The sequence below is a fragment of the Pongo pygmaeus genome, chromosome 9 (assembly GCF_028885625.2).
Source record: "Pongo pygmaeus isolate AG05252 chromosome 9, NHGRI_mPonPyg2-v2.0_pri, whole genome shotgun sequence".
Lineage (NCBI taxonomy): Eukaryota > Metazoa > Chordata > Mammalia > Primates > Hominidae > Pongo > Pongo pygmaeus.
The window spans coordinates 65,993,014-66,019,076 of record NC_072382.2 but is presented as its reverse complement, the minus strand read 5'-3'; the positions used below and the strand labels follow the sequence as shown (position 1 = coordinate 66,019,076).

General features: G+C 36.4%; 1 protein-coding gene across 8 annotated transcripts in view; it reads right to left on the bottom strand.

The window, feature by feature from the left end:
* SBF2 (SET binding factor 2) overlaps positions 1-26,063 on the bottom strand; it is a 544,916-nt gene that overhangs the window by 416,229 nt on the left and 102,624 nt on the right. For 5 of the 8 annotated variants that reach the window (XM_063671925.1, XM_063671922.1, XM_054439274.2 and 2 more), the window contains one exon: positions 20,834-20,919. In XM_063671925.1, coding sequence (XP_063527995.1) covers positions 20,834-20,919 — 86 coding nt within the window. Of the gene's footprint in view, positions 1-15,275; positions 15,295-16,952; positions 17,076-20,833; positions 20,920-26,063 lie in introns of those variants that run through there. The other 3 variants (XM_063671920.1, XM_063671921.1, XM_063671924.1) reach the window with 2 other exon arrangements.

Here is a 26,063-nt window from a genome sequence, read left to right as displayed (position 1 = left end):
AATAAGCCAGGTATGGTGGCGCATGCCTGTAGTCCCAGCCACTCGGGAGACTGAGGCGGGAGAATCACTTGAGCCCGGGAGTCAGAGGTTGCAGTGAGCCGAGATCATGCCACTGTACTCCAGCCTGGGCAACAGAGCATGACTCTGTCTCAAAAAAAAGGCTACTAATTGAAAAGTTCAGTACCAGTTAAGCAATTGCTCAGTTACAGAATTAGTTTAGAAATACACAGGATTTTTATACTTGTACTTAATGATAAGCTGCAAATATCTGACTATATTTCCCTACTCTTTTCTCTGTCCTTCTATAAAACACAAATATTTTTGAAATTTTTGAACTATATACAAATAGGTCACACATTAAATAATGGTTAATTTAAGGCAAGAAACTAATGTCCACCGTTAATGAACTTCACATAACTTCCCATAATATACTTCACATTAAAGATATTTTCTTCAGTAATTTGTTAAGATTAAAAGTCTAGTTACAGGCCAGGCGTGGTGGCTCATGTCTGTAATCCCAGGAATTCTAGACCAGTCTCAGTAACGTACTGAACCCTGGTCTCTACAAAAATAAAAATTAAAAAATTAGCTGGGCATGGTGGCTCATGCCTATAGGCCCAACAACTTGGAAGGCTGAGGTGGGAGGATCACTTGAGCTCAGGAGGTCGAGGCTGCAGTGAGCCCTGACCACAGACTGTACTCCAGCCTGGACAACAGAGCAACACTGGGTCTTCTAAATAAATAAATAAATAAAATCTAGTTACAATTTGCTTGGTAATATAGGAAATATGAAAAATGCTAAAAGCTATTTTATCTAGATCATTTGCTTTCCTTAGACTCTGTTTGGCAAAAAGCAGCAGGAAACTGATTGCCTTGGTTATTTACGAAGTAATAGGCCACGGCCAAGCACAGTGGCTCATGCCTGTAATCCCAGCACTTTGGGAGGCTGAGGAAGGCGGATCACCTGAGGTCACGAGTTCAAGACCAGCCTGACCAACATGGTGAAACCCCATCTCTACTAAAACTACAAGTATCAGCTGGGCGTGGTGGCATGTGCCTGTAATCCCAGCTACTCAGGAGGCTGAGGCAGGAGGATCACTTGAGTCCTGGAGGTGGAGGTTGTGGTGAGCAGAGATCGTGCCACTGCACTCCAGCCTGTGCAACAGAGTGAGACTCTGTCTCAAAACAAAAAACAAAAACAAAGTAACAGACCACATTCCACCCATCACTGTTTTACTGTTTTTTTATAGTACTTATCAATTATCACATACTACATAATTTACTAACTTATTATGGTTAGTACTGGTCTCTCTCCACTAGAAATTTAAGTTCTGAGAAGACAGCTTTTATCTGGTTTACAGCTGTATCTTCAACCCTGATCTCAGTTCCTGGCACATAGTAAGTACCAAATAGATATCTGTTAAATGAATAGACTAGAATCTATCATTGCTAAATATTCAAAAAGGCTATAAATTTTAAAGTAAAATTCTGCATAAATGAGCAATGACCAAAAAAGGTTGTTTTTCTCTAAGTACCTGCAAGCCAGTTGTTGGTGATCTATAACTAACTTATTAGTTTCTAGACTCCACGCTTACCCTTGTTTCATGTTCAAGAAACAATTCTTCCCTTTTACTAATATCAGCATCACATGGTCATTCTACTCAAAGTTGTCACTGTCACCAACAGGAAACAGGCTGCTATGCGAGATGAAATTACAGATAATACCCAAGTAGAACAATATTAATCCAGCTAAATATTTATATGAATTTGAAATGTCTATTCCGGAAATTTTAAAGAGGTCAGAATCAGTCTAAAAGAATCTGTAGTTAATAGAATGAGTGGAAGATATTATTTATGAGCAGGTGGCCTTCTTGTGCTGCTTCTCAACTAAGGACATGTCTCTTCTTCTGCTTCTTTGGCTTGTCAGAAAGTAAAATATTTAAAACAACCCAGGGTTCTACCTCATCTTTTTACCGAAGCTCAGAAGTCTCAGGAAAAGAAGTTACACTGCATAAGGAAAAAGACAGTGAACTTCAAGCAATGGAAACCACAATAAATTAACCAATTGAGCACATTTTTCACACAAGTTTTAAAGCAGTTTAATCCTCTTTCCAAAGTAAGTACATAATATTGTACTGTTTTTCTTTCTTTTGAAGAGCATTTAATTGGAGAAAAATACTGAAGCTGTTAGTACTCTTAATGAAATATTTTTTGAATTTTTAATTTTTATGGGTACACAGGTATACACATTTATCAGGTACATGAAATATTTTGATATGGCATATAATGCATAATAATCAGTAAATGAGGTATCCATCACCTCAAGCATTTATCCTTTGTGTTACAAAAATGCAATTATACTCCTTTAGCTATTTTTAAATGTACAAAAATTATTGTTGACTGTAGTCACCCTGTTGTGCTATAAAATACTAAATCTTATTCATTCTATCCAACTATATTTTTGTGCCCATTAATCATCCCCACTACCTCCTCTCCCCTGCCACACTACCCTTCCCAGCATCTGGTAACCATCCTTCTTCTCTCTCTCCATGAGATCAATTGTTTTAATTTTTAGCTCCCACAAATAAGTTAGAACATGCAAAGTCTGTCTTTCTGTGCCTAGCTTATTTCATTCAACATGACTTCCAGTTTCATGTTGTTGCAAATGACAGAATCTCATTCTTCTTATGGTCAAAGAATACTCCATTGTGTATATTGTCACATTTTCTTTATCCGTTTGTCTGTTGATGGACACTTAGGTTGCTTCCAAATCTTGGCCACTGTGAATAGTGTTGCAGTAAACATGGGAGTGCAGATTATCTCTTCGATAAACTGATTTCCCTTCTTTTGGGTATATGCCTAGCAGTGGAATTGCTAGATCATATGGTAGCTCTATTTTCAGTTTTTTGAGGAACTTCCAAACTCTTCTCCATAGTGGCTTTAGCAATTTACATTCCCACTAACACTGTGTGAGGGTCCCCTTTTCTCCACATCCTTGCCAGCATTTGTTGTTACCTGTCTTTTGGATATAAGCCATTTTAACTGGGGTGAGATGGTATCTCGTTGTAGTTTTGATCTGCATTTCTCTGATGATCAGTGACGCTGAGCACCTTTTCATATAACTGTTTGCCATTCATGTCTTCCTTTGAGAAATGTCTATTCAGATCTTTTGCCCAGCTTTTAATCAGATTATTAGATTTTTTTCACTACACAGTTGTTTGAGCTCCTTATATATTCTGTGGGTTGTCTCTTCACTTTGTTGATTGTTTCCTTTGCTGTACAGACGCTTTGTAAGTTAATGTGATCCTATTTGTCCATTTCTGCTTTGGTTGTCTGTGCTTATGGGGTATTACTCAAGAAGTCTTTTCCCAGTTCAATGCCCTAGAGTTTCTCCCATGTTTTCATGTAGTAATTTCATAGCTTGAAGTCTTACATTTAAGTCTTTAATCAATTTTGATTTGATTTTTTTTATGGCAAGAAAGACGGGTCTAGTTTCTTTCCTCTGCTATGGACATCCAGTTTCTTCAGCACCATTTACTGAAGAGACTGTCTTTTCTCCAGTGTATGTTCTTGGCACCTTTTTCAGAAATGAGTTCCCTGTAGATATACAGATTTGTCTCTGGATTCTCTATTCTGTTCCATTGGTTTGTGTGTCTGATTTTATGCCAGTACCATGCTATTTTGGTTACTATAGCTCTGTAGTTTAATTTGAAGTCAGATAATGTAATTCTTCCAGTTTTTTTATTTTTTATTTTTATTTTTTTGCTCAGGATAGCTTTGGCTATTCTGGGTCTTTTTTGCCTCCATGTAAATTTTAGAATTGTTTATTCTATTTCTGTGAAGAATGTTATTGATATTTTGACAAGGACTGCACTGAATCTATAGATTGCTTTAGGTAGTATAAACATTTTAACAATATTGATTCTTCCAATCCATGAATATTGAATATCTTTCCTTTTTTGTGTGTCCTCCTCAGTTTATTTTCATCAGTGATTTATAGTTTTCATTGTAGAGATCTTTCACTTCTTTGGTTAATTCCTTGGTATTTTATCTATAGCTACTGTAAATGAGATTACTTTCTTGATTTCTTTTTCAGATTGTTCACTGTTGGCATATAGAAATGCTAACGATTTTTGTATGCTGACTTTGTATTCTGCAGATTTATTCAATTTGTTCATCAGTTCTAATAGTTTTTTGGTGAAGTGTTTAGATTTTTCCAAATATAAGATCACATCATCTGCAAAGAAGGATAATTTGACTTCCTCCTTTCCAATTTGGATGCCCTAGACTTCTTTCTCTTATCTGGTTGCTCTAACTAGAACTTCCAGTGCTATGTTGAATAACAGTGGTGAAAGTGGGCATCCTTGTCATCTTCTAGGTATTAGAGGAAAGGCTTTCAGTTTTCCCCCATTCAGAATGATATTAGCTGTGAGTCTGTTGTATATAGCTTTTATTGTGTTAAGGTATGTTCCTTCTATATCCAGTTTTTAAACGGTTTTTATCATAAAGGAATGTTGAATTTTATCAGATGCTTTTTCAGCATCAATTAAAATGATCACATGGTTTTTGTACATTCTGTTGATAAAATGTATCACATTGATTGGTGTGTGTGTCTTGAACCATCCTTGTGTCCCTGGGATAAATCCTACTTGGTCATGATGAAGGATCTTTTAAACATTTTGTTAAATTTGGTTTGCTAAGATTTTATTGAGGATTTTTTGCATCAATATTCATCAGAGAAGTTGGCCTATGGTTTTCTTTTTTGCTGTGTCTTTGCCTGGTTTTGGTATCATAGTAATACTAGTCTCATAGAATAAGGTTTGGAGTATTCCCTCCTCCTCAATTTTTTGGAATAGTTTGAGCAGAAACTGCATTAGTTCTTGTTTAAAAGCTTGATATTAATAGAATTCAGCAGTCAAGCCACTGGGTCCTGGGCTTTCTTTTGCTGGGAGACTTTTTATTACGGCTTTGATCTTGTTACTTGTTATTGGTCTGTTCAGGTTTTGGATTTCTTCATTGTTCAATCTTGGTAGGTTGTAGATCTCTGGGAATTTATCCATTTCTTCCAGGTTTTCCAATTTATTGACATATAGTTGGTCATAGTAGCCACTAACAGTCCTTTGAATATCTGCAGTATCGGTTGTAATGTCTTCTTTTTAATCTCTGGTTTTATTTATTTGGGTCTTTATTTTTTTCTTACTCAGGCTAAAGGTTTGTCAATTTTATCACTTCAAAAAACCAACTTTTTGTTTTGTTGATCTTTTATATTGTTTTCTTAATTTCAATTTATTTCTGCTCTGATCTTTATTAGTTTCTTTTCTTCTCCTAATCTTGGGTTTGGTTTGCTCTTGCCTTTCTAGTTCTTTAAGATGCATCATTAGGTTGTTTATGTGAAGTTTTTCTTCTTTTTTGATGTAGGCACTTACAGCTACAAACTTCCCTCTTAATACTGTTTTCACTATATCCCATAGGTTTTGGTATGCTGCGTTTTCATTATTGTTTGTTTCAATAATTTTTTTTTTTTTTTTTTTTTTTTTTTTTTGAGAAGGAGTCTTGCTCTGTCTCCCAGGGTGGAGCACAATGGTCCATCTCAGCTCACTGCAACCTCCACCTCCCAGGTTCAAGGGATTCTCCTGCCTCAGCCTCCCAAGCAGCTGGGATTACAGGCACCTGCCACCGCGCCCAGCTAATTTTTGTATTTTTTAGTAGAGACAGGGTTTCGCCATGTTGGCCAAGCTGGTCTCAAACTCCTGACCTCAGGTGATCCACTGGCCTCGGCCTCCCAAAGTGCTGGGATTACAGGTGTGAGCCACCACGTCTGGCCAATACAATTTTAAATTTCTTTTTATTTTTTTGGAGATGCAGTCTCACTCTGTCACCCAGGCTGGAGTGCAGTGGCGCCATCTTGGCTCACTGTAACCTCTGCCTCCTGGGTTCAAGCGATTCTCCTGTCTCAGCCTCCCAAGTAGCTGGGATTACATGCATATGCCATCATGCTTGGCTAATTTTTATATTTTTTAGTAGAGATGGGTTTTGTCATGTTGGCCAGGCTGGTCTTGAACTACTGATCTCCAGCGACCCGCTCACCTTGGCCTCCCAAAGTGCTGGGACTACAGACATGAGCCAGCAGGCCTGGCCTTAAATTTCCTTCTTAAACTCTTCATGAACCCACAGGTCATTCAGGAGCATATTGTTTAATTTCCATGTGTTTGTATAGTTTCCAAAATTCCTCTTTATTGATGTCTAGTTCTATTCTATTGTGGTCAGAGAAGATACTTGATATTATTTCAATGTTTTCAAATTTTTAAAAACTTATTTTGTCACCTAATGTTATGGCCTATCCTTGAGAATGATCCATGTGCTGAGGAGAATGTATATTATGTAGCCGCTGGATGAAATGTTCTATAAATATCTATTAGGTATTTATAGTGCAGATTAAGTGTTTTATAGTGCAGATTTGTTTTATGGTGCAGATTAAGTGTGATGTTTCTTTACTGAATTTTCTGTCTCAATCTGTCCAATGCTGAAAGTGGGGTATTGAAGTCTCCAGCTATTATTGTACTGGTGTCTATTTCTTTAGCTCTAATAATATTTGCTTTAAATATCTGGGTGCTCCAGTGTTGGATGCATATGGCAGGACTTACTCCTGCAATTTTGTTATTTGTTTTCTGGTTGTTTTGCAGTCTTCTCTTCCTTGTTTCCTTCCTGTATTCCTTTTAGTGAAGATAATTTTCTCTGGTGGTATGTTTTCATTTATTTTTATTTTTACCCCCTTTTGTTTTGTGTGTATTTGTTGTATGTTTTTCAATTCAAGGTTACCATGAGGCTTGCAAATAATATCCTATAACCAATTACTTTAATGACAAGTTAACACTAATTGCATAAAAGCAAGCAAAAAGAAAAATAAAAACTCCATACTTTAACTTTGTTCCCCCACTTTTTAACTTTTTGTTGTTTCTATTTCTACCTCATTGTTCTGTGTATGTCTTGAAAAGTCCTTGTGGTTTTTATTTTTTATTGGTTCATCTTTTAGTCTTTCTATTTAAGAGGAGTTTACACATGACAGTTACAGTGTTATAAGTATTGCCAGTGAGTTTTGTACCTTCAGATGATATCTTATTGCTTATTAATGTTTTTTTCTTTCTGATGGAGCTATTCCCTTTATTATTTCTTGTAAGACAGGTCTGGTGTTGATGAAATCCGTCAACTTTTGTTCGGGAAAGTATTTCTCCCTCGTGTTTGAAGAATATTTTTGCTACATATACTATTCTAGGATAAAAACTTCTTTCCTTCAGCAGTTTAAGTATATCAGGCCACTCTCTCTGGCCTGTCAAGTTTCCATGGAATAATCTGCTGTCAGACATACTAGAGCTCCATTGTACGTTCTTTCTTTTCTCTTGTTGCTTTCAAGATCCTTTCTTTATCCTTGACCTTTGGGAGTTTGATATTACATGTCTTGATATATTCTTCTTTGCATTAAATCTGTTAGCTGTTCTATAACCTTCTTGTACTTCAATATTAATATCTTTCTCTAGTTTTGGGTAATTTTCTGTTATTATCACTTTGAGTAAACTTTCTACCCCTATCTCTCTCTACTTCCTCTTTAAGGCCAATAACTCTTAGATTTGCCCCACTGGGGCTATTTTCTAGATCTTGTAGGTATGCTTCATTCTTTTTTCTTTGGTGTTCTCTGACTTGGTATTTTTAAATAGCCTCTCTTCAAGCTCACAAATTCTTTCTTTTGCTTGATCAATTCTGCTGCTGTTAAGAGACGCTGATGCATTCCTTAGCTTTATTGAAATCTTTCACTTGGTTTTGAATCCAATAGTAAAATCTAACTTTTTCATTAGAACGCTGTGGCTGTCATAATCAAAGCTATTCCTAAGTTCACAGATATTAGAGGTTTTTCTGGTAAATATGGTCTATCTTTGGAAAAAATAAAAGCTGCCAACTCTCTAAGCACCAAGTATTCATGTCATTACACTCTTCCGATTTTAATGTTAAAATGCTTTTTCTCTAAGTGTCTTTCTAATGCCACTTAAACCATCCTAATTCGAATCTAAGGCTTAGTCTATTAATTTTTTAAGTATCAGAAATGAAGAAAACTATAAAAAAAATCAGCTTTCTCATATAATACAACTAGTAGAATAGTTTTAGAAAAGCTTTAGCAGAGAATCAAAAGACCAGGGTTTTATTATCATCTCAGCAATTACTAAGTAGCTACATAACACTGAGCAAGCTATGTAATCTGAGATTTCAATATCTAATTTTTTTAATGAATGAATGTTAGCATTTAAGAATAAATATAACTTACCTAAAACTGTCACTTTTCTCTTTGGTTTTCTAAATCTTAACTTTATACAAATTTTCCCAATTTTTGAAGTGATCTTTCTAAATTTCTACATGCAGTTTAGACTCTGGATAATTTTTGGCCTGACTTAAAGTATCTTTAAGAGTTAGCCAGAATTAACTGTTTAAAAAAGTACACTTTACTAAGGACTTTTATCTTTATAATTAATCTATGAAATTGTGACTCCCTTTTTAGCTTTCATTACATTTCAAAAGAGGTCAGAAATATTCTCACCATCCTCCTTCCTCGACACATCTCAATTCAATGCAACAGTAAACTATTTCTGAATGTTAAATACAAGTTACATAGAAATTCTTCCAGTTAAGAGATATGAGTATAATTCCAAGGCATTTCTTGAAAGTTTAATGGTGATAATAATTTGCTATAAAAGTAGATACAGCCATATCATTGATAAATTTATATTTGATTAATGAGCTTTTAGTTCTCAAAGACTAAAAAACTTTTCTTCAATAAATACACATTTGTTTACTTTGTCACCTTAGTAACTCTCACCCTAAAATTTTGTACATTGGTGACTTTTTATAGACACATAAGTACCACTAGAGGCCACCAAATACTTCATTTTATTAAATCGACAGATTTGCAAGTTATTCTGGCTAGCTTAAAGGTACTTCAAGTTAAGCTAAGTTACAAGGAGATGACCATACATGGTAATATCCATAACTGGGAACTCTCAAAGAATTATTCAAACTCAAGCAAAAAGATGTAAACATATTTCATACAGTAATTAGGATGTATGCATGTACAGATGTATAATTCAACAAAAAGCTTTATGAGATCAAAATGGGGGGGTAGGTAATATAAAAATTCATTCCTTATATACCTTTGAAAGTAGACGTAGAGAGATGACCTACAGGAATGACCTAGAGAGATGGTGTTCTCTCAAGTTGCTGTTGTCCTTTATAAGCAAATTATGTATTTATATATAAATATACACCTCTCTATATATACATAAACATACAGATACATAAAATCCTAGAGTTCAGTATTCTTTCCTGCATATCACAAAGTCTTTCACATAATGATTTTAATATCTCAAGTTGGCTACCATTTACAGCAATCAAAACTTCAAGAAAGAAGTCTTATTGTCAAATTCACCCGACTTTCTTTTTTGTCTGTTTATTTTAAGACAGGGTCTTACTCTGTCACCCAGGCTGGAATGCAGCGGTGCAATCTCGGCTCACTGCAATCTCTGCCTCCTGGGCTCAAGCAACCCTCTCACCTCAGCCTCCCAAGTAGCTGGAACTACAGGCAAGCACCGACAGGTCCAGCTAGTTTTTCTATGTCTTGTTGTTGTTGTTGTTATTGTTTGTTTGTTTGTTTGTTGTTGTTTTTTTTTTGAGACGGAGTCTTGCTCTGTCGCCAGGCTGGAGTGCAGTGGCGATGTCTCATCTCACTGTAACCTCCGTGCCCTGGGTTCAAGTGATTCTCCCGCCTCAGCCTCCTGAGTAGCTGGGACTATAGCACGTGCCACCACGCCCAGCTAATTTTTGTATTTTTAGTAGAGACAGGGTTTCACCATGTTGGCCAGGATGGTCTTGATCTCTTGACCTCGTGATCCGCCCACCTCAGCCTCCCAAAGTGCTGGGATTACAGGCGTGAGCCACAGTGCCTGGCCAGTTTTTCCATGCTTTGTGGAGACAGGGCTTCACCATGTTGCCCAGGGTGATCACCACCCCACATTTTTTAATATACCCAAAATTCTGCCTTGAAGAAGAAAACCTGGCATCTGGCAAAAATAACACCTGAGTAAACTTTGCTCTCCCTTTCTAGGTGAAAGTGCTGCTTAAAGTGTCCCACATCCTCTCATTTCTTCCAGCGTCCTCCTCCTTTCCAACGGTAAATAGTAAAAACTAGAAGGCCCAAGTAGCATCCAAAGATTCTGTAGATCCAAGGGAAACTTCTAAAAAAAATGGGGCTTATTGCTATTGTATTATCCACCTTTTCTGCATGGTTATATACTATTTTTCAAGGTTTTTCAGGAAATCCAGAGAAACTTTAATGAGTCACGGTTTTGACATTCTCTCTAAAAAATCTTGGCTTAACTAAAGGTCTCAAAATCCTAAGTTTTCTTTTAGAAACTTTATAGTGTTAGCTTTTACATTTAGACTATGATCCATTTCAAGTTACTTTTTGTGTATGGTTTAAGGGTCAAGGCTCATTTTTTTCCTAAATGGATATCCAGTTGTTCCAGCACCATTTGGGCTTATCTTTTCCACAAATGAGTTACATTAGCAACTCGGTCAAAAAACCAATTTATGAAGTCAGGCACAGAGTGATAACTACTGTGTGTTCTCATCCATATGTAGAAGCTAAAAACACAAAAAAACAAAAATTTGAGCTCATAGAAGCAGAGAGTAGAATTGTGGTTATTAGAGGCTGGGAAGGATGTGAGGAGGGGAGGAAAGAAAAAGATTGGTTAACAGACACAGAGTCATAGCTAAACAGGAAAAATAAGTTCTAGTGTTCTGTAGCACCGTAAGGTGAATATGGTTAACAATAATTTAGTGTATATTTTCAAAAACTTAGAAGATTCTGAATGTTCACAACACAGAGAAATGATAGGTATTTGAGGTGATGGATATACTAATTACTTTGATTTGACCATTATACATTGCATACATGTACTGAAATATCACCCTGTTTCCCATAAACATGTAGAATTATTACATATCAACTAAAAATAAAAGGAAAAAACAAAAAAGATAACACATGCTTTTCTTTCAATAAAGTGGAACATTTCAGAAAAAAGAAATAAATTTATGATATATATGTGAGTTTGCTTCTAGACTGTACCATGGATCCACATGTCTATTCCTTAAGCCAATACCATACTGTCTTGATTATTGAGCCTTATGGGATATCTTGAAACCAGGTAGTATAAGTCTTCCAAACTTTGTTCTTTTTTTCCAAGATAGTTTTTGGCTACTTGCTATAAAATATGCCTTAGAGATTTATTCATTTCAGTACATAAAGCTTTATTTCATACTGTTTTAAAAAGTTAACTATAGTAAAATATATATAACACAAAATTTATCATCTTAACAATTTTAAGTGGACAGTTCAGATAGTGTTAAGTACATTCACACTGTTGTGCAACTAAACTCCAAAACTCTTTCCACCTTGCAAAATTCACAATCTATACCCACTAAACAACTTGCCATTCCTCCCTTTCCCCAGCCCCTGGCAACCACCATTCTACTTCCTGCCTGTATGAATTTGATTACTTTATGTCTCTCATATAAGTGAAATCATACAGTATTTGTTTTTTTGGTTTTTGTTGTTGTTGTTGTTGTTGTTGTTGTTTGAGATGGAGTCTCACTCTGTCGCCCAGGCTGGAGTGCAATGGCGTGATCTCCACTCACTGCAAGCTCCGCCTCCTGGGCTCACGCCATTCTCTCGCCTCAGCCTCCCAAGTAGCTGGGACTACAGGCGCCCACCACCACGCCCGGCTAATTTTTTGTATTTTTAGTAGAGACGGGGTTTCACTGTGTTAGCCAGGATGGTCTTGATCTCCTAGCATTTGTGTTTTTTTGTGATTGGCTTATTTCCCTTAACATAATGTCCCCAAGGTTCATCCTTCAGGTTGAACCTTGCACAACACAACAAATGTTGGCACATGTTGTAACATGTCAGAATTTTCTTCCTCTTTAAGGCTGAATAATATTCTGGGGTGTGTGTGTGCACGCGCATGTGTATCACATCTCACTTGTCTATTCACCTGTCTATGGACACTCAGGTTGCTTCCACCGTTTGACTATTGTGAACAATGCTACTATAAACATGTGTATGAATATCTGTTTGAATCCCAGCTTTCAGTTCTTTTAGGTACATACCCAGAAGTGAAATTGCTAGGTCATACGGTAATTTTATTTTCAATTTTTTTTGAAGACTCTCCATAACATTTTCCATAGTGGCTGCACCATTTTACATTCCCACCAACAGTGCACAAGAGTTTCAGTTTCTCCCTAATCTTGCTAACATTTGTTATTTTCTGGGATTTTTGTTTTGTTTTGGGGCTTTTTTTTAGAGTTGGAATCTCATCTATCACCCAAGCTGGAGTTGCAGTGGTGCAATCATAGCTCACTGCTGCTTCCAACTACTGGGCTCAGGTGACCCTTCCACCTCAGCCTCCCCAGTTGCTGGGACTGCAAATGTGAGCCACTGTGCTTGGCTTTTTTTTTTTTTTTTTAATAGCAATAATAATGGGCATGCAATGGTATCTTATGGTGGTTTTAATATGCATTTCCTTAATAATTGGTAATGTTAGCATCTTTTGATGTGCTTGTAGATCTCCTTACCTCATACTTTTTAACAGCTGTACTATGTTCTGATGAGTGGGCTGTGGTACCGCTAATTCAACGAGTCCCCTACTAATGGTCATTTAGATAGTTTCCAATCTTTTGCATACAGGTAATTCATACATACACATGTATATAAGTAACCATGCAAATCAGTTGGTTCTAGATAGCTCCAGTTTATGCATATTTTTGATTCACTCCTTTTCACTCTCAAAAACATTCTGGTTTGAATAAGACACAGTTACCCTAGTTTCAGATTAAGGATAAGATAAATTGCTGAAAGTGAAATTAGGCAAGAACTAGCTGTGATTTAATCTTCCAGGCTATTTGTTACCCAAAAGTTACCTCATACTAGAAATTTAGTATTAGAAAAAGATATTTATATTTACCACTTTATTATAAAGGATACAACTAAGAAACAGACAAGTGGAAGAGATATACAGAGTGAGGTATGGCAGGGACCATGCCCTCTCTCAGGTGTACCACTTTCACAAGACATTAGTGTGTTCATTGGGCAAGCACAGTGGCTCATGCCTGTAATCTCAGTGCTTTGGGAGGGCGAGGTGAGAGGATTACTTGAGGCCAGGAGTTTGAGACCAGCCTGGGAAAGACAGACTCTGTCTCTACGAAAAATAAGAAAATAGCTGGGCATGGTGGCACACACCTGTAGTCCTAGCTATTCTGGAGGCTGAAGCAGGAGATCGCTTGAGTCCAGGAGTTCGTGGTTACAATGAACTAAGATCACACCACTGCACTCCAGCCTGGGTGACAGAGTATGTAAGATCCTGTCTCTAAAAAGAAAAAAAAAAAAAAAAAAAATGTGTTCATCAACCCAAAAGCTCTCTGAGCCCTGTTATCTAGGGGTTTTAATGGAGGTTTCACTAAGTAGGCATAACTGGTTAAATCATTGCCATTGGTGACTAAACTCAATCTCCAGCCCTTCTCTCTCCCCACTGGGGGGTGAAAGTTCCAACCCACTAAATGCATAGTTGCTTCCTCCGGTGACCAGCCCCCATCCTGAAACTATTTAGGGCCTCTCAACCCAAGAACCATCTCACTGGCATTTAAAACACAGTAAATCACAAAGGTTTCAGGAGCTCTGTGCCAGAAACTGGGGGCAAAGACCAAACATTTATTTTTTCATTCTACCACAAAGACTAAATTAATGAGGTCAAAAAATAAAATGGTCAAGGAAAATTAAGATAAGGGAAACAATCTTTGGATTCAGCATGAACAGTGTGGCAGAGGAAAGCTATTTGCTCAGTAAATCTGTTTCCTTCTTCTCCTAAGCCCACATCTAGGGTTTATTTACCAACCTCCTATTAAAGCTAACTGGCTTTGTGACTGACTTCTGATTAATAGAATATGGATAATATATACTGCCTCCAGACATATCCCATAAAACTAACTTACTATTCTCCATGCTTTCTCTCACTACTCTGCCGACCAACTACTGCTGCCCAAGAAGACCCTGAGGACTGTAACCAAGTACCCCCATTTTTCTGGAGGTGATTTAATTATTCTCTTTTTCCTCTCTCTCTTCTCTCTCTTCTCTCTTTCCTTTTTCTCTTCTCTCTCTCTCTCTCCCTGCCTCCCCTCTCCACCCGCCTCAGAACTTACACCTACTAGGAGGGCTTGCTGAAAGCATGTCCACTTGGCACCTTTTACAACTTTTCCCAGGAAGGTGCCAATCCAACTGCCTAGTAGATAACTGCCTGGTAGCAGGGGACCACTGCCTTTGCTCATCTCCTCCCCTGCCTTATAAAAATGCCTGCTTTCTGCTCCAAAGGTGAAGCGGGACATTTAAAAGAACGCTGTGTGCCTCTTCCCCCAAGCGAGCTTTGGAATAAACTCATTTTTTTTTTTTTAATCAGACATCACTCTTGTTAATTGAACTCTACATTCAGTGGGCATCTAACCTGCTTTTTGGTTACAAGACCACATTTTGAAAATGGCAAACCCCACTCCCATCTACCCCACTGCCACTAATTAGCCTTTATGTAAATAAGGGAAAAAAAACTTCTATTATGTTAAGTTACTAAGATTTTCAGGTATATCTATTACAAAAGCTAGCATTATCTTAACCAATTCAGAAAAAATTAACTTCAACTTTGTGATTTCAGAACAGAGAGGACATAAACTATACTTCAGAATAAATCCCTGCAATGTGCATGAGGCAGAGGTATGAAATGAGAGTAAATAACAAGAAATTGTAACATTACAAATATTAAAATTTTAACAGATGATCATCTAATAACATCCCTGTAGGAAAAATATTATTATCAGAGAGAGTAAATTAACTTCGCTCGAGGCTTTTAAATTTCAAATCCCGTATTCTTTCTACTGAACCACATTAGTCTCTTAGAGAAATTGGGACAGCAAATGAAGACTCACTGAAAACATTTTATAATGAAGAAGAAATAGGATAGTAGCTAAAACATAAAGTAAAGACATTTTTTTTTGCTAAAATTATAGATACAATGGAAATGGGATGAACAGAAATAGAATAGTAGCAAAAAGGAACTAGAACTTAAGAAGTACAGAATAAGCCATAAGGGTGATATGACAGACAAGCACGTGAGAGATAAGTAGCAGTATAATACCATGTAACGAAGTCCAGGCTGTCTGCAAACAATACACAGATGTAGTGGGTCAGGCCTATGTAGCTCTACATCTTCCTCAGGAAGTTCTCTTTGTTCTTAAAGCATCAGGTAGAGCAGAACCCTAGCATGACAAGAAAACTTTGTCTAAAGTGGTTCTGACAGCAGTAGTGAAGTATGTGACTGTAGGGGAAAGATTTTCTAGCATAACTGAGGGTATCGATGCACTGGCAAAATAAGCAGAATTGAGAGATACTAGTTCTAGTACAGGATAAACAAACCATTGTAGTGAGTATGGAGGAGTGTATTAGAATCATAACACCAAGATTAACTAATCTCTTCCTCAGAGATGATAAAATAATCTACTACCTCACACGCACCTTCCAGACTTCGTGAGGTTCCCTGCCCTGTGGTTTTATTACTTCAAAGAGACAACAGTCTGGGAGTGGGTACCAAAAATATGAGCTCAAACCACCATTTTCTAGCTTAAACCCCATTTATATCCACTTGCTTTGTTGTGAACATAACTTTTAAAATCCTTTTTATAGTTCTTAGTATGTTTTAAAAGTCATGTCTTCATACTTCATAGCAGTATTCTTAAGTTTTCAGCCTCAACTTTATGCCAAATCAAGAGCCCTTCCACACACCGTTTATACCAAGCTTCGGACCATCTTTAAAACTGTGTATTTTACCTCGCACCCTACCTCAGGACAGAGGCTTTAGATTCTATCTACAGTATCTACCATACATACCTTTTATAAACTTTTTAAAATCTGTCTTCTTCTATTTCTCAAACCTCTCTAGCTGGATAGTATCTGCCTATCTTTATTCTAAATAGTTACTTACAAATCTAGCTTTATATACTCACATGCAAGAACTTAAATTTTTACTTATTATATTTCATTTTCTTAAACATCCCATAACTCCTGCCTTTTAAAATGTTTGTGAACCCTGATTCTGTCATCTCATTCTCCTTTCAAGCATATTCTTCTACAAAAAGGAAGAGAAAAGTCTCTTCTAACCAAACAGTATTTACATCTATGTCAGATGGATGATTGCTACCCATTTATTGTATGTACTGCATTCTAAACAGCTTAAAGAATTAAAGCATTACATGGTACTTATATTTACTTCTCTGCCCTCAAATAACATCCCATATTAAAGCTACTTTTCCTATGTTACACCTGCACAATGTGGAATACAAGCTCTTTTTCCTCTCTTCTCCTCAATCTACATTTACAGAAGACTGAATTCATAGGGCAGGTAGTCAAATTGCTAGTGTGTAATTTAAATAACAGAACTAATTTCTCGAGAACATTAAAGTTAGAAATTCTAACTGAATGCTTCTCTTTTTCAAGCCACAAAATTCATTTACCACAGTACTTTAGTCTTCTAAAAAAATCAGGTACGTCTAACAAAAACCTTAGTACAAGCATGCCCTATTGAGATTGTGGCATATTTTCTGAATAATGATATTAAAAAATTCACTCCTAAGACAGGGCATCTTAAAAAGGAGCTAAGGTTGGCTGGGTGTGGTGGCTCACATCTGTAATTCCAGCACTTTGGGAGGCCAAGGCAGGGGGATCACCTGAGGTCAGGAGTTCGAGACCAGCCTGACCAACATGGTGAAACCCTGTCTCTACTAAAAATACAAAATTAGCCAGGTGTGGTGGCACACACCTGTAATCCCAGCTCCTTGGGAGGCTGAGGCAGGAGAACTACTTGAACCTGGGAGGTGGAGGCTGCAGTGACCCAAGATTGCACCATTGCACTCCAGCCTGGGCAACAAGAGTGAAACTCCATCTAAAAAAAAAAAAAAGGAGCTAAGGTCAAAACAATACTATTTTGCTTTAATTCTTTAAGCTGTTTAGATGTTTCTGATCTAGCCAATAAAAATATTGTTCCTATAATCAGCAATAGATTGTTAACCATAGAGTGCCTCTGAAAAACAATTTAATTTTCTTTGAAATGCTGTCACTAAAATTAACTGCAACTTTATTTATATGACTGTCTGTGGTTTTCATGTATGCCTAAAAAGCACAAGAGAAAGATAAAAATATCCCAGAATTGGAAAAGTAGTCATTATGTTTGGTTTAGCTAACTTCCATATTTTTATTTTTAAAATCTATCCAAATTAAAGTTTACCATTTTTCAATAGAAAAATAGAAGGCAATTTCTTTATGTAAAAATGGAAAAAGAAATTCAGCATCCTCTAAATTAAATTTGGAATTTGATTAATTAGTGAATGAATGCCTAAAATCCTTTTCCACCAGTTGTAAGGCTGAACATATCTATTTTTCATTTAGAACTTAAACACATCAATTATGTGTTCCCTGGGAAGGAGAAGTGGCAATAGAAAATAATTTGAATATAATATTATATTCTGAACCCATGTGTGTTCTCAGATAAAATAAATAATAAAGTTGGTCCCTATTCAATAACACAGCCTTAACATTTCTCAACCTTAGTTCTTACAAATCACAGAATTCTACATTTACACTAAAAGACTAACCATTTACACTAAAATGCTAACCACAGCTAAAAGTGTCACTCCCAGAAATCTCTCAGATGTTGGCTGACACTAAGAATCAAAAGATCAGGGTTTGAATCCCAGCTCTGCTGTATCCTAGCTGTTAGATCTCAGTGAAGTTATTTAAATTTCCTAAGCCTCTGTTTACTTATTTGTGAATTAATATACCACCACCATATGTACGTGAGTTCATCACAATCTATTAATCTTAAACAACTGTTAGATATTAACATGAATGTTACATGCTAATGTTGTTCCACCATTGTGGAAGGGGTAAGAATTTTTCCCATAAATCATCAGAAAAGGGTCACGACTACACTGGAAACAACAAACCACTTAAGGACTAAGCCAGATCACCTTCAATTAGACTAAAATTTTATTATGTCTATCTTTGGTGTTGAAGCCGCAGGGTTACTCAAGATCACATAAGGCATCACAATGATTCAAGTTATTGCTGTTCATATACAGAATATTCACACTCTCTAAAGATATGAAAAAATAAGGCAATAAAGGCTAGACAATAAAAAATTAATAGTGATTTATTCTGTTTTTAAAATGGACTTTGATAGATGTAAGATAAATTTATTTTGTACTTGACAACACCATAGAAATTAAAAAATTGAAATTGAAATCCATTATGGAAAAAGGAAAACGAAAAAGAAAATTTCTGACGTAAGCCAACAGATTACTCTTTAAATATTAATCTAGCCCAACAAATCTTGAAATGCTATGCTAAGAATATGCCAAGAAGTCATCTAGGAAAATCTTAGGGAGGAAAAGTTCTGTCTACCTCTTAAGCACCTCCATTTCACTATTCTAGCAGCACATGACTCCACTTATTGGAGAAACATTTATAGCACTTGAACATTGCATGTCTGTCATACAAAGAGAAAATATCCATTTACTAAGTAGTAAAATCAGTATGTTTCTCTCCCTTGCTACTGGAGAAACAAGAGAGGTATCACAGGTATCTATTCTCTTGGTTTTCAAAACAACACTATCCTTTCTCTGTCCTAGCTAAATAGCTATGCCAATCCATGATTTCCCTCTCCCTCTATGATGTCTGCTGTTCTTGAAACTTATGAAGGTGAGTCCCTGCTCATACTGTTAAATTGGTATAGTTTATATCTCTCCACACTTTGATGTGAATGGAGGTAGGAACCCACAAAAAGTTCTAACAGGTTCCTAGCACCAAAAATTTCCCCTCAATCACACTAAAAGGGACATTGAAACAGGGTTTAAAAGCTTTTATAGAACAAATGCCTGCTTATTCACACTGTAAGTCCAATAACTGGTATTTGCAGGCATATGGGGAAAAAGAGAAAGGAATGCAAAGGGCTGTCCAAAAAGCCATTTTCCTTGGATCCTCACATTCTTTCCCCATTTTTAATGCCAAAATTCAAGATTTACCCCCTCTGTAGGACTACAGAACCCTCAGCTTTCTTTACATGGCTGAGTTATAACAGTCAAAACTAAGCACTCAGCAATGTATCTTTAATTTTCAGTGAAGCAAAACTGGACAGTTATTAGCTTGGATGAGAAAATTTACAATTTTCAATACAAAATATCTAATAGATATTTCTGATCCATGTCAACAAGAGAATGAACAATTGTTCCTGTGGGTAAGGTGCTGAGATACGTTGAACAAACAGCAACAATACTAATTAAACAACGGGACAACTCATTTATGGAAGACATTGTTCTAAGCATTTTATGTGTATTTTTTCCACTTTATCTTTACAACAACCTATGAGATTAATATAATCATTATCCTCATTTTATAGATAAGTATTCTGCTGGCTCAAAGTAGTTGAGCAACTTGTCAAAAGTCATACCATGCAGCTGAGATTTTAACCTAGGCACTCTGCTCCAGAGCCTGCACTCTGAAGTATCATATTTATACCAAATGTCCTCTCAACAGGACTGCATTGAAGACACTGCTTCTATGTGTTTATGTGTGTGCATATCCATAAACACAATATAAATAAGTACACACACACACCCCCAGTAAATTTGGAGAACCAAACTTCATAGACATATTACAAAGTACTTTAGTAATCACCTTTCTAGTCCCTCATTTTACCACCATGGATCCACCACCAGATAGAATATCTTGGGCAGCATAAATTATGTTCAACCAATAAATTCCTTTAAAATGGGTAACAACAACAATAACAAAAGGAGTTGAACTGCACTATTATAAAATAACCTTCAGACCTTGTAGCTAAAAACAAAAAGAAATCTAATTTGTGATTTTAAGATCAAATTCAAACCATAACTGGTTAACATTAAACGAACTTTTGGTTTTTTATTTATCTGTGTTTTTTTGTTTTGTTTTTACTAAGACAATAACCTGGACATTTTCAGGAAAAAAAATATATATGTGTATCCCTGAAGTTACTAGGCTAAGACTTTTACTAAAGAAGCAGTGGAATTTTTCTGCTTTTGAGTATATGAAAATCATCAATTTCATCTTTTTTTTTTTTTTTTTTTTTTTTTTTTTGAGACGGAGTCTCACTCTATCGCCCAGGCTGGAGTGCAGTGGCACGATCTTGGCTCACTGCAAGCTCCGCCTCCCGGTTTCACGCCATTCTCCTGCCTCAGTCTCCTGAGTAGCTGGGATTACAGACACCTGCCACCACACCCGGCTAAGTTTTTGTATTTTTAGTAGAGACAGGGTTTCACCGTGTTAGCCAGGATGGTCTCAATCTCCTTACCTCGTGATCTGCCCTCCTTGGCCTCCCAAAGTGCTGGGATTACAGGCATGAGCCACCGTGCCCGGCCCTCAATTTCATCTTTAATATTAGAAATTTAAATGAGAAAAAGAAGAGCAAAATAGGCATTCTAAAATTAATATATTCAAAGATGACTGTACTTGGACTAGGAGGGAAGATAATTATTTCTAGTACTGTAATATCTTACAATTAAATTATCAAATTATTTAACAGCAAATGTAACATAAATGTAAAAATCAATGTGACAAAAAAGAAAAATAACATTATAAATATGCAATAATACAACAACCACTTACCAACTCAATTCCCTGTGGAAAAGGTGTATCATCCCAGTCCTTCTGTGGAAATCTCTGGATTATTTTCCCCAGACCTTCTCCTGATCCTGTTAATAAAATCAAAGTGAATCAGTTATGGGATACTAAAAAGTACAAATACTCATTCTACTCTTACTTATTTCTAAATGAATATTTGGTAAATAAGTTAAAAAACTGATTAAACATTTTCAAGTTTTAAAAAACATGTGAGTATGCATCATCTAAACATTATACAGTCGGACCTCCATATCCATGGGTTTTGCATCTGCAGGAGATACCCAACCATGAATTGAAAATATTTGGGATGAAAAAAACGATAAAATTAACAATGCAACAATTTAAAAATGCAAATCTTAAAAATACAGTATAACAAATATTTCTGTACCATTTTCATTGTATTAGGTATTATAAGTAATCAAGAAATTATTTAGAGTATATAGGAAAATATGCATAGGTTATATGCAAATACTACACCATTTTATATAAGGAACTTGAGCATCCATGGATTTTAGTATCCATGAGGGTTCTGGAACAAATCCCCTGCAAATACCCAGGGATGACTGTACTGAAATAACAGGCAATCTCTAGTCTACAAACCTTTTTTTTTTTTTTTTTTTTTTTTTGAGGCAGAGTCTTGCTCAGTTGCCTAGGCTGGAGTGCAGTTGTATGATCTTGGCTCACTGAAACCTCTGCTTCCCGAGTTCAAGCAATTCTCCTGGCTCAGCCTCCCGAGTAGCTGGGATTACAGGCACCCACCACCACGCCCAGCTAATTTTTGTATTTTTAGTAGAGATGGGGTTTCACTATGTTGGCCAGACTGGTCTTGAACTCCTGACCTCAAGTGGTCCACCTGCCCTGGCCTCCCAAAGTGCTGGGATTACAGGTGTGAGCCACTGCACCTGGCCACTATTCTATAAGATTGACTGATACATATGAAAAGCTAAAAAACACTAGCCAGAGGCATTGAAATCTAGAGTCTCTACCACGTTATGGGAGTAACTGCCCTTTGTGCCCCAACAAGGAAATTAATCCCAAATTGAAATTTAAAAAGAACTTTTCTATGGAGATGAAATAATTTTAAGTAACAAATGAAATGGCACTGCCAGCACTAAGTTTCAATTATGGGCTATAAATACTGTTACTGGTTAAAGTTTTTGAGGCTGGCCTGGGAACTTGACCATTGTTTAGGCAGGGTTTCCCAACATCAGCACTACTGACATTTGCAGATGGATACTTCTTTGGGGGAATGGGGATTGTCCTGTGCATTGTAGGATGTTTAGCAGTATTCCTAGTCTCAATTCCTAGATTCCAGTAGCACCCTCTACCACCAGCAAGATGTTACAACGAAAAATGTCCCCAGACGTTGCCAAATGTTCCCTGTGTTGAAAACCACAGATCTCTATTACTGTTGTTATAAAATTATCCTGTGACACGGAAGAAGGAATCAACTTACCGTTGAACTTTGGGGATGTAATTTGTGAGTAAACTGGGGATGGAAGGTACATGTTAAATCTAAACTAATTCTTGCTATAGTTTTTTAAGATCTTCATGTTGCTTGCATATTCTATATGTTGTTCTAGTTCATATGAAATGAAGGCAACAATATTCTGATTATTTGTTTTGTATACCTAACTTGAGGAAGTCTTCACAACGAATTCATTTTGTTAATATACTTTAAAAATCATCCACTATGATTTCTCAACCTCATCTCTATGAATGCAGCTTCTCCCTTGCCCCTCACCTAAAGTGCAATCAATTTACAGCCAAATTTTTATGTTTAAAATATAAATGGAAAGTGACATTCACTTTACTGACCAACTCAGAACTGTATTCTGAAACAAGGTCAAACCAAAATCCATTTGAAAAAGACAAAATAAAAATATTCTCAATTAAAATTAATAATTGCTGCAGTACAGTAACTTATCTATCTCTTGTTATAGGGGAATGAAAGATTTTGTTAAGAGTAAACCAACTTTTTATCATAGGCACTCATTCTTCAAAATCCACCTCAAGCATCAACACTTATGACATTCCAAGCAGGGTTAATGAAACAAATTGCTAGGTGTTGGAGGTACACAAATGAAAAAGAAATAGTCCCTATCCTAAAGGAACTCATAATCAATTCAGGGAACAAACAAACGAACTGATAATTTCAGTTATGTTATCGTAAGCTCAATGATAGAAAGACCATACAAAACTTTCTGGAAGAAATGACAGCAAGCTTACTTCCTTTCAGTAACCAACTTGTTTCCCCAAGCACCTGGCATACTGAATTCCTGGCATATAGTCTATACTGAGTAAACTGTTTACTTTAATAAATTCATTGGTACTGACTGAAATTGTTTTAAGTTTATTCCTCCCTTGTTTTTAAAGAGATAAATTAATGTACTTATTCTATCATGTTTAATCATGTCCCTACATTGTTTATCCAGTTCTGAAAGCCATACCTAATGTATTTTAGGTTCAAGAAATATTTATCATATTAATTTTTTTTTGGACAGGGTCTCACCCTGTTGCCCAGACTGGAGTACAGTGGCACAATCATGGCTCACTGCAGCCTTGACCTCCCAGACTCAAGCGATCCTCCTACCTCAGCCTCCAAGTAGCTGGGACTACAGGTGCAGACCACCACAACCAGCTAATTTTCATATTTTTTGTAGAGACGGGGTTTCGCTCGCCACATTGCCCAAGTTGGTCTTGAACTTCTGGACTCAAGCAATCCACCTGCCTTGGCCTCCCAAAGTGCTAGGATTATAGCGTAAGCCACCGTACCCAGCCCAATCATACTAACTTTTACTAATTATAAAAGTAATGTTAAGTGCAGAAAGAATTTTAAATACATAAAAATATAAAGAAGAAATCACCCATAATCCCACACCTGGAGACAATTATTATTAACATTTTGGACTATCCATTTATTCCTTGGTTTCTTGCATAAATATATATATATATTTTTTTCCTACAAAATGAATACCACACTGAACCTAACTTTATACACTGGCTTATTACTTAATATTTTACAAAGGGCCTTTAATGTTGTTGAACATACATTTTCTAGTTTCTCACTATTATAAATAATACTACAATAAACGTCTTTATTTACAAATCTTTATCCTCATCTCACTTTTCCTGAAAAAATACTCTTTTCCAGATTCTACCTCTAGTAAACTGTGGCAGCACTGCAGCACCTGTCAGCAAATGTCTGAGGCATTCTGACAATATTTCTTCCTTTTACTGAAGCTAGAATTGGTGTGTATTCCTTACAAGAAAAGAACCGAAATGAGACCACACTACTGTAAGAGGCACTTTGATAGACAGATTGAGTTCTTTCAAACTAGTAGAGGATCTGGAAACAATTACAGTCATACTTGGGAGATACTGCAGGTTTGGTTCCAGTCCACAGCAATAAAGTGAATATTGCAATAATGTGAGTCACACAAATTTCTTGGTTTCTCAGTGCATGTAAAAGTTATGTTTATACTATACTGTAGTCTATTAAGTGTGCAACAGCATAACGTCTAAAAGATGTACATGCTTTAATTTAAAAATGCTTTATTGCTAAAAAATGCTAACAATCATCTGAGGCTTTAGCAAGTTGTAATCTTTTTGCTGGTAGAATGTCTTGCTTCGATGTTGATGGCTGCTAACTGATCAGGATGGTGGCTGCGGCAATTATTGAAAATGAGACAACAGTGAAGTTTGCCATATCGATTGACACTTTCTTTCACAAAAAATTCATCCATAGCATGCAATGCTGTTTGATGGCATTTTACCCACAGCACAACTTCTCTCAAAAATTGAAATCATTCCTCTCAAACCCTGCTGCTGCTTTATCAACTAAATTGATGTAATATCCTAAATCCTTAGTCATTTCAACAAAATTCACGGCATCTTCTCCAGAAGTAGATTCCATTTCAAGAAACCATTTTCTTTGCTTATCCGTAAGAAGCAAAGCTTCATCTGTTAAAGGTTTTATCGTGAGATTGTAGCAATTCAGTCACATCTTCAGGCTCCACTTCTACACTTCTAACACTAGTTATTTTGCTATTTCCACCACATCTACAGTTCCTTTCCCCACTAAAGTCTTGAACCCCTCAAGGTCATCCATAAGGGTTGGAATCAACTTCTTCTAAGCTCCCGGTTAATAGGTTCATATTTTTACCTCCTCCCATGAATTATGAATGTTATAATGGCATCTAGAATGGTGAATCATTTCCACAAGGCTTTCAATTTACTTTGCCCAGATTCAATCAGAGGAATCACTATCTATGGCAGCTATAGGCTTATGAAATGTATTTCTTATATAGTAAAACTTGAAAGTCAAAATGACTCTTGATCCATGGGCTGCAGAATAGATGTTGTGTTAGCAGGCATGAAAACAAAATTAATCTCCTTATACATGTCCATCAGAGCGCTTATGTTACCAGGTGCACTGTCAATGAGCAGTAATATTTTGAGAGGAATATTTTTATGAGCAGTAGTTCTCAACAGTAGGCTTAAAATATTCAGTAAACCATGCTATAAATAGATGTGCTGTCATCCAGGCATTGTTGTTCCATTTACAGAGCACAGACAGAGTAGATTTAGCATAATTCTTAAAGGCACTGGAATTTTCAGAATGGTAAATGAGAAACAGCTTTAATTTGAAATCACCAGCAGCATTAGCTGCTAAAAAGACAGTAAGCCTGTTCTTTGAAGCTTTGAAGCCAAGCATTTACTTCTGCTCTCCAGCTATGAAAATCCTAGATGGCATCTTCTTCCAATAGAGCCTGTTTCGTCTACATTGTTACTGTAGTGTGGCTGCCCTCATCATCTTAGCTAGATCTTCTGCATAACTTGCAGCAGCTTCTACATAAGCACTTGCTGCTTCACCTTGCACTTTCATGTTATAGAGACAGCTTCTTTCCTTAAACCTCATGAACCAATCTCCAGCTTCAAATTTCTTTTGCAACTTTCTCAGCCTACACAGAATTGAAGATAGTTAGGGCCTTGTGCTGAGGATTAGGCTTTGTCTTAAGAAAATGTTGTGGCTAATTTCATCTATCCAAACCACTCAGACTCCATATCAGTAATAATGCTGTCTCACTTTCTTATCATTTGCATTCACAACTTGGCTGTTTGGTACAAGAGGCCCAGCTTTTGGCTTATCTTGGCCTTTGACATGTCTTCCTTACTAAACATAATCATTTCTAGATTTTGATTTGAAGTGAGA